Source organism: Denticeps clupeoides, chromosome 7 (assembly GCF_900700375.1).
Source record: "Denticeps clupeoides chromosome 7, fDenClu1.1, whole genome shotgun sequence".
In the NCBI taxonomy this organism is placed as follows: Eukaryota; Metazoa; Chordata; class Actinopteri; order Clupeiformes; family Denticipitidae; genus Denticeps; species Denticeps clupeoides.
Genome location: NC_041713.1, coordinates 4,994,214 through 5,003,295, shown reverse-complemented (window position 1 = coordinate 5,003,295; position 9,082 = coordinate 4,994,214). Strand labels below are relative to the sequence as shown.

The 9,082-nt window shown below is 46.8% G+C and overlaps 1 protein-coding gene across 1 annotated transcript; it reads right to left on the bottom strand.

Moving 5' to 3' along the window:
* Positions 1 to 816: 816 nt before the first annotated feature.
* otop2 (otopetrin 2) lies at positions 817 to 8,369 on the bottom strand. The gene is made up of 9 exons (XM_028985906.1): positions 8,337 to 8,369; positions 5,330 to 5,720; positions 5,002 to 5,138; positions 4,614 to 4,672; positions 3,127 to 3,260; positions 2,270 to 2,984; positions 2,116 to 2,173; positions 1,729 to 1,812; positions 817 to 1,088 (listed from the first exon to the last, which is right to left on the bottom strand). Exons 1-9 carry the CDS (start codon positions 8,367 to 8,369, stop codon positions 918 to 920), a joined length of 1,782 nt encoding a protein of 593 aa, XP_028841739.1. The 3' UTR covers positions 817 to 917.
* Positions 8,370 to 9,082: the final 713 nt, after the last annotated feature.

Below are 9,082 nucleotides of genomic sequence, written 5' to 3'. Positions count from 1 at the left end.
CGAACCTCAGCGAAAAAGTCAAGCAAACAGATGACTAACGCTAGTGAGTAGCTGAATACCACAAGAAAAGGGCTCATGAGGTAGTGATTGATAAACTACACACACACACACACACACACACCTTCGGACACTCCACCACCATAACGGGGCGATTAAAGGCCTCAGACTGCAAATAAAGCACTTGTTTGATCTCGAGTTTGTAGGAAATTCCTGCGCTCTTATCAGTCTGTGCTGCCATGTTTATATTTCTGTTGAATGGATGACGGATAGGTCAGCAATAAAATACTGTAAAAGGGAGAAAGTATTGCTTAACCTTAGACAGAACCTTAGAATATTAGATATTAGAGTGTTAGACAGGACCTTAGAGTATTAGACAGGTCAATCTTTATTATGCTTTTCTTATGTATGTCAGTCATAAAGTGACGTCATCCCCCAATCAAGTCACACACAGGCAGTAAAACGTCTGGAGACGAGCGGGACAGAAATGTTGACTGCTTCTTTTTAAGAAATTCTGACACACACACACAGCAGAGCATACACAACATATAAACATATACATATAACACTCCAAAGCATGAGCAAGTTTTTAACCAGTCATTTATGTGCCACAGTTTACACATATTAAAACATCAAAGTTATATACAGGGAAAATTTACACACAGGTATAAAAACAGCCTCAGACATGTAACCGCTGGGGATGCAGTGAGAATAAACAGAAATATGTACATAAAATGTTTTTTTTTTGGCACGCATGACTTCTTTTACAAACAGTGCATTTAAAGAAAATCTGCTCGGTAACATGTGTCCCCTCCGTAAAGTCGGTGTCGCGCCACGACCCCGTTCGTGCGCGTCGGCGCGCATGCGCAGACCCGGACGCGCCGGAGTCCGCGGATCGGGTGCCGGCGACCGTTCCCTCTTCACGACGTGACGTAGAGCTCGAAGAGGCTCGCCACCGAGTGCATGCGGTAGAAAATGCCGAAAGGCAGGCCGATGTTGACCACGGCGACCCACATGTAGGACTCGAAGAAGTCCGCCCCGATGCCGTTGTCGAACTGCGGCCGTGCGCCGAACGCGGGCATGATCCACATCTGTCACGACGACAATAAAACAATCTCAGCTTTTATGGGTCTTTCTGTAAAACTTTAATGAAAACAAATACACAGATTTCTACGGCGTGGTTATGAAGCGCACATGGAAGTGGGCGGGGTTTAAGATGCTAGTCCATTTAACCCGCCAAGCGCAGTTGAGTGTACGATGTAATTATCTTTCAGTGTTTCTGTTTAAATGAATGAGTTACTGTCAAAGGACCTCCCATTTCTTACACAACCTGCTGGTCGGTCACTGTTAAATGTGGTTGTAGTTACGCCTTCACTTAGCAAAAGGCTAACAGCAAACGTTCTGACGTCATGACCGGAAGTGAAGGCGTAACTACAACCACATTTAACCAGGGGGGGGTCCATAAATTATTTACTGAACGCTAACAAATGAGACAATTTTTTTTCAGGCTCTCTAAACATATAACACTGGCAAATGGGCTGCGAAATTTATGATGTAATTGAAATGATTTTGTGCCTATGAAATATTTTCTATGTTTCTATGGTACAAATATACCAATATACTAAATATACTATTTCATAATGCACATTATCAGGAGTGGATTGCAAATGCTACATCTGATAACGGATGCAATAGGTAAATAAAGCAATGTCGCGTGGGTGGATGACTCACAATGATGTTGGCGAGCAGCAGGAAGGCGCAGATCTCTTTCATCATCTTCCTCTTCCAGCCCAGCTGCCGGCGGAACGGGCTGCGCTGGCGTGAGTCCGTGATGGTTGAGAAGACGGGGCTAAAGCCGGCCGCCTGGTAGCGGAGGTCGTCTGGCGCGAACTCGCTCAGGGTGGACAGCACGGGGCTGAATCCGGTGTCGTGGTACTGCGGCTCGGCCTGGGGGACTTGGGCGGACAGGACGGGGCCAAATCCACCGTCGGTGAACTGGGAGTCGCTGAGGATGGTCATGCCCACTTGCATCGATCCTCTGTGGATGCTTGTGGCTCCCTGAGTCGAGGGCCGTCGGGCGTTTGAGGGCACATATATAGAAGCCCGCCGCGTGTTTACTGGTGCTGGCATTGAGGCTCGCCGGGTATTGGATGGTATGTATATTGAGCTTCGTTGCGTGTGTATTGGCCCTTGTGCCGACCCCTTCCTGGTTTGAGTGTGTGTGCCGATCGAGGGCATTATAGAGCTGAAACCCGTGTCTGAGTACAGCGATTCCATGGGAGGGGTCTGGATGGCAAACGTGTTGGAGAAGATGCTGGCAGCGCGGGCGTATCTCTGCGCGTGGGTGTGCGTTTGGACGTGGGGCTGTCGGTGCAGTCCGTCGATGATGAAGACGTTCTGAAGGCACAGCTGGATCACAGTCAGAACATTGCTGGCCAGGTTGAGCACGTTCAGCGTCCCGGGCACACCGGATCCCACCACCGCCACGATGGTGAAGTAGGAAATGGCGAACTGACCCATGGAGGCACCCATCAGCAGCCCAACGTCCAGGCTTCGCGTGGGGTTGTATTCCGACACGCGCTCCCTCTGCTCCCAGACATGGATGGCACATCCGACCACCGCCGCGGCCGACATGAGAGACATGGTGACCGAATTAATGATGTAGTGAATCTGCAAAGCCTCATCCCTTTTTCCAGACCCTTCGGCCGCCACATCAACCTCATACATCACAAAGGTGGTTAGGCCGGCCACCAGGAGCAGTAGGCCCAGGACAGGACCCAGGATCACACCACGCAGATCTAAGCGCTGCTGGTGGTGGTGGTCCTGATGGTCATCCACCAGGCGGCCCACGTTCTTCCACATGACGTACGACATGGCCGAGGCAAATAGGCTGTACTCGATGTTAAACGGGTACAGATAGTAGGACGCTTGCTCAAAGATGCTGCATGCGGAATGGCTGCATTCGCACTCGATGTCGGAGGCCCGTGCTGCAAAACAGTTACAGAGGACTTCGGTTTGTCAAGTGTTTGCCCAAGAAAATCGTGTGAATCGCGAACCACTTCGGCTCTGTTTTTGTTCTTTGCTATGAGAAGGCGACCAAAAAAATAAACAAAACGTTTGAAGGAGTACCTTGCACTGAGTTGGTGAACAGCACTCCACCACTGCTGGTATTGCTGGGAAGTACGGTCTGGTGCAGGGACTCCTCAGTGACGGCCGTTATCCACAGCATGAGGTCAGTCGACAACGTCAACATCAGACCGCATCTGGGGAGAGAGAGGGGGGGGTTAGATGCTGGTTAGATGGTCTGTGCTGCCGGTGAAACAAAACTCTCATCCAATGTTCTAAGTTCCTGGATTGATTTCCAGCAGTTAAAAGTTGTCTGTTGTTCATCACAGCTTACATGCAAAGAACACCCTTGGGTGCGTGCGTGTGTGTGTGTGTGTGTGTGTGTGGGGGGGGGTGGATGGGTTGCACCAAAATGTGGAATCAATTATTTCTTATGAATTAAACAGAAAGTACCTTTTCAGAGAGGTTTTAAAAGGAGCCCATATGTATGATAGACTGCTCGGAAACACCCGACTTCCTGTCAATATGTCACATGTGCCTTCCTTTTTCATTTTCCCTCCATTTTCCTTGTTTCTTTCTTTGTGCCCTTTCTACATGTAGTGGGGCAGTGGTGGCCTAGCGGTTAAGGAGGTGGCGCCATAATATGAAGCACCGTCCCCACACACTGCTCTCCGGGCGCCTGTCATGGCTGCCCACTTCTCACTATAGCGTGGCTGTTAAAAACAGAGGACACGTTTTAGTGTGTTACCATGTGCTGTGTATCACAATGACAATCACTTCACTTTCACATGTGGCCATTAGCAGACATCACTAACATATTCTCTTAAATTGTCATGTTGGGACCACATCTGTTGCCACATCGAAAATGCAGGAAGGTCCACAGTATTTTAATTCCAGCACTATGATTGGTGACCAGTGAAAGTGACATTTACGAGCTCTCCCAGCACTCTACATTTCACACAAAACATATTGAAAATATGGGATTTCACTGCGATTTTGGCCCATTTTTATTACATTTTTCACACCATATCAACCCTCCTGACCTATTACAAGAAAATCAAAACTGTTTGAAATTTGTGAGATTTTTTTCCCCTCACTGCGCATGTACGAACACAGGCTCGGCCTTTTTGACATTTGACACGAACATGACAGACGTGTTCATATCGCTTGTGTGGCGTAAGCATTCAGGTCGCATCCGAGCCTTTTTATTGGCAGAAGAAATCGCACAGTGTCTGGCCAGCTTGACTGTCTCGTTGTACAGAGTCTGTTTGTCTAGTTCTGACCACATGAGTACCACTGCTGCCCCTTATCCTTTCTGTGCTGATTGTGTTTTGTGCGATAAGGAGCTTTAAACTTTATTAGATGTGGTTGGCATACATGTTTTTGTCCTTTTTTATACTCCTGCCCAATTGGCAAGCAGAAGTTGCCATACCTGAATTTCCCAGAATGTTTGGGATCACAAACTGCTTTAAACTTTATAATGCATACTAACGAATATTGTTTTGTTGTGCTGCTGTATTGGGCAATTGCAGGGCGGGTGTAACACGTACCGTGTGATGTTTTTCTTTAGCTGGACACAATCCTTAGCATGGAGCCAAAGGAAGTATGTCTGAAAAAAATAAGGCAAATAAAACAATAAAATGAGTTGTTCGCCAAAATGACGCCATTTGTGTGAATCACTGGTTTTGTGAATGTCATGTTTGCTGTTGCAAGATATTAATCCTGCAAATGTCCAAAATTACCCAACTCACTATGACTAATGGCTCTTTTATTTTGACATGTTTGCGTTTTGGCTTTCAGGGTTGCCAGAAGCCAAAAAATAAGCCATTACTTTTTGATCCGGGTCCTGGAATAAAATCAAGTCTAAACTGTAGTATTGTTACTCTATCAAGATGGGTCTCTGTTAACCTGTACTTATTATAGCGAGGAAGTTCTGACCTGAACAAATATGAAAACTGCATGCACCGCAGGGTAGACTATCGTGACGACAGGCTCACAGTGCATGTAGCCAACGTATTTGGCGATTTTGAAGATGTCCATGACCACGCTGCAAAGGGCAAACAGGACCAGTCCAGCTGCATTGAAAACAAGGAATGCCGTTAATGCTTTTTTTTTTTTTACAGTGAAAAGGGTAAAGGTGGTACCCTTATTCGTGGTACCGCAAACTACAAACTACATTATATTGGAAGTCAGTGCAGGTTGTGGCACCAACATCGAAGCCAAGTTGTTTAAATGACAGTGACAGTATTTGTGTCATATGACTCACCCCTCAACCAAACTGGCCCAGCATGAGCGTCTTTGTAGAGCACTGCTCTCTCCTCGCGGGCCGTGAAGGCAGCGTAATAGAGCATCCAGGTGGTGGTGCAGACGACCAGGGTCAGGAGGAAGACCTCCAGGTTGTTGGCGGAGAGGCTGATGTTGCTGAAAACGGTGCCGCTGAGCAGTGCGCAGCCCAGCATGAGGACATTAAGGGACACCAGGGCAGACAGGAGCCAGCTCCAGCTCCGCTCCGCCTCGCCGGCCATTTGGCTGTGGACCGTTCTTCCAGCCAACGTCTCGGCATTGGAGATGGGACTGGCCACTCTGGCCTCCTCTTCATCCTTTGACGTCATCCTGCCGGCTGCATCGGGGTTGAATCCCACGGCTAAGCACATGGTCTGGAGAACAGGATAAGTGAGCACTTTATGAATTTTATCGTTCAAGTTCCGTGTGTTTTCATTTGCTTACTCAAAGTTAAAGCCCAGGCCGATATGCTGTATCTACTGTAGGTGTTACAACAATATCTTGCTTGCACTGGGCTTAAATGTACAGATAAGAGTGTTTGTCCCCACACGATCGAGCCCAGTATCCCAATAACCAGAAATAAAAAAACGGAACAATGAAGCAGCTTTCGGTTATCAACCGATTTTTATTTGCTCATCTCTGTGGCACCACCCTGTTTCCGTGTCCCAATATATTGAACCTCACCTTTTAATATTCGCTGTGTAAACTGTGCTGATAAAGTCATTAATCATATGTGGTTTTCGTTGGGTACAAACACTAATGTCACCCGGGCATGCTTCTTACAGCCCGAGCCGGCACCCAATAAACACGTCGCAACCCAATAGTCTCTGACTAGACCAGAGAATTGCTGATCATAGAGGAAAAGACGAGGAAACGGACGTCTACAAGTCCCTTTAAGTCTATTGACACCTTTGTCCCGCGGCGGAGTTGAGCTTACCTGTAAATGCCGCGTGTCACGCTGTATCTGCCGCTGAGCAGCAGGGACCCTTCAAGTCATTTATACCCAGCAAGCCCGCTAGGGTTTACAACGAGCACATCCACCTACCCTGCCATAAATATGACATAAAAAAGTCAATAAAAGAACTTTCACAAGGGACAAAGTCTCTGGAAACTGTTTTTCCCATAGTCCCGCACACGCCGTAAAATTCAATGACATTAAGGCAAAACCCTCTTAAAATTATAATTATAATGAATGGCATTAGTCTCAAGAGTGGATTGGAACATTTCACCAGGGAATTGCGAGGTAACCGACTTAGAACTCAAACTCAGTCACGTCCCCGGACCACTGGCATCGTTTATTTTATGCGCAGTTGATTTATTTCAACTGTATCTCTGCCCAATTAAATAAAACAATCAACCAACAATACAGGGAACAAATAGTTCCTCTTGTGGGGGGGTTGAGGCGTTCTCTCCGGACCCGTGTATCACAGGGGTCACACCAACGAACAAAAACATGCTTTCCTTGTGAAGGTCCCTATAAAACTCCAGGTTTGCCAGCCAATTACATGAAGCAACCATAAGAAGCACCTGAAATGGTGCTTTTATAAAGTGACATCATTCTGGCACTACTAGGAACCTCCAGCTCGCTCCAGGAATGTTTATATACAGGAATGTCACTAAGCGACGTCTGCGCTGGCGGCCTGACAGACCAACTGGCTGGGATTACAGTCGTAATTGACATTGCTGACTTATCTAAATCACGAAAGAGGGCATCTGTCTGCAGAAAGATCTGGGATTGCACATTGGTGAGGATCCCGAGATCACAAGAATCTAGCCGTGTAGCGTGAGTAGGCTCGCGATGTCGCCATATTACTCCATGTCAGTTCTGTGCAATAAACATAAAGACGGACCCTAAAATATACCCAATCATAAATCTACAGACAGTGGAACTGTATGGTGAGGGTAGAGTTGGACAAGTATCATTCAACCAAGATTTGTCACTCATATAGATGGATGGATGGATGGATGGATGGATGGATAGATAGATAGGCCGTGGAAGTTCACACCTTTGCTGAAAAAAGTAAACACGGCTCTGCACGGAGACAAGCCTTCCCTATCTCTGAAATGGATTACACTGCACATTAAAACTCAGAACCTGACTCTGTACTTTCAGGGGTTTCCTGGTCTCAGTGAATGCTGCAAATGCGAAGCATGTCAAAAGTTGAGGAGAAAAGTAAAATAAAAAAACAGGACACAAGGCAAAATTAGGATTCTTGGAAATTTGACCTCCATGTGGGTCAGAAGAGCTACTCCTACGGTTAGTAGACATCAAGAAATGTGCCTACTAATGCTAACGTTAGGCTATTCTTTATTATGCTAAAATGAAACTGACGTGCCAACCTGGAACACTCTTTCACTCACTTTCAGCGACGAAACGTCAATGCTTCACTTCCACTCGGAGGTTTACGGGATCACCTAGGAGCAGTCTCGGCTGTTTAGCAGGAAGGAAGTGACCTCTAGTTAAAGGCCAATAAAGTAAGTAAATATTGCCACTTGACTTCCAGGTGTCAGAAGACCGGAGGACCGAGCGTTTGTGGCGAACAAGCCCCGCTCAACAGCTGAGGCATGTGGTTATGATGAAAGTTACGAGAGAAGGCACCTTTGACCCTGCTTGGTCCAGACCCTACCCAGTCCTTCTGGCCACACCCAATGACACGTTTCCTGGTTTGGGTATAATTAAGCAGGATTAAAGGTTACTCATGACACACCACCCCCATCCCATTTGGAGAAGAACAAAGGGATTGTGAGGTTGGAATAATCACTGTTTAACCAAAAGATCTAGTAAATGCCGCAAGACGCACTTAATCACTGATATGGTCGCAATGGGAAGGGCAGGGGAGGCCCTGGGCGCTGTGATAACTGAGATGCAGATGAACGGAGCCATTGTGATTGGGCTCTGCAAATAGCGGCTGACTTCTGTGCTTGTCCGTTGTGTCGGGTGCAGGATATTGAACCCATAATCGATCCAGCCCAGGAACGGCCCTCCGTACCTGAGACTGCAGCTGAGCTTTCTTCAGGCCCATGTCTTGGGTGACCTCCTTATCCAATTCTTTGGCGCTTCAGAACCCTCATTGTGAAAGGCCCAGCCTGATTGTTTTCAGGTTGGCCTCAAACACGTGTAATATGGTGGGGTTCCAACCTCTGACCTTGTAAATTGGCTAAATTGGCTACTACAACCCCAATTTACAGGGATAAAGGGACATCCTGAATGTAAACAGAACAAAATACAAACCGTCTGATTCAGAGTCTCTCTTGTTGGGGCCGTGGCCAGTAATTGCATCTACTTATCACTTTGCATGTCTTATATCAGTGTCGTAATCTTCATTCACCATCTTCTCAACGTCTTTCCCCTGATAAGAACTACAACAGCACCACACCTGGAACAGGGCCTTAATTCTAGTATCTCCTGCAAAGGACCAGGTGCCATTAGACGTAAAGATGAGAGTGGTGGTAAACCCATTTACCTTCTTTCTAACATCATCAGACCTGTTTGGCCTGAGGAGGTTTTCCACGAAAATAAAGAGGTCAGTTTTGGAATATAGGCCCTTGGCAAAGGCCGAATTGCACCTCAAACAATGCAATATTATCCAATCTTTCCGGAACACTCCGACTGTCTCCTGGAATCTTGTAACTGATTGATTCCTTGATTGGCTCCTTAACAATCCAGGTGAGCCTTGCTGACGTATGTGAGCAGGCAGACTGGTTAACTATAAAGTGTGAACTCACATTGCTTCAT

Excerpts from the sequence above, each read along its gene's own strand:
- otop2 (XM_028985906.1), bottom strand. The coding sequence starts at position 8,369 with ATGGGCCTGAAGAAAGCTCAGCTGCAGTCTCAG. Across the intron at positions 4,673-5,001 it reads CAGTTTTCATATTTGTTCAG|ACATACTTCCTTTGGCTCCA; the intron begins GTCAGAACTTCC and ends TATTTTTTTCAG. Across the intron at positions 1,089-1,728 it reads TGCTGCTCGCCAACATCATT|ATGTGGATCATGCCCGCGTT; the intron begins GTGAGTCATCCA and ends TCGTCGTGACAG.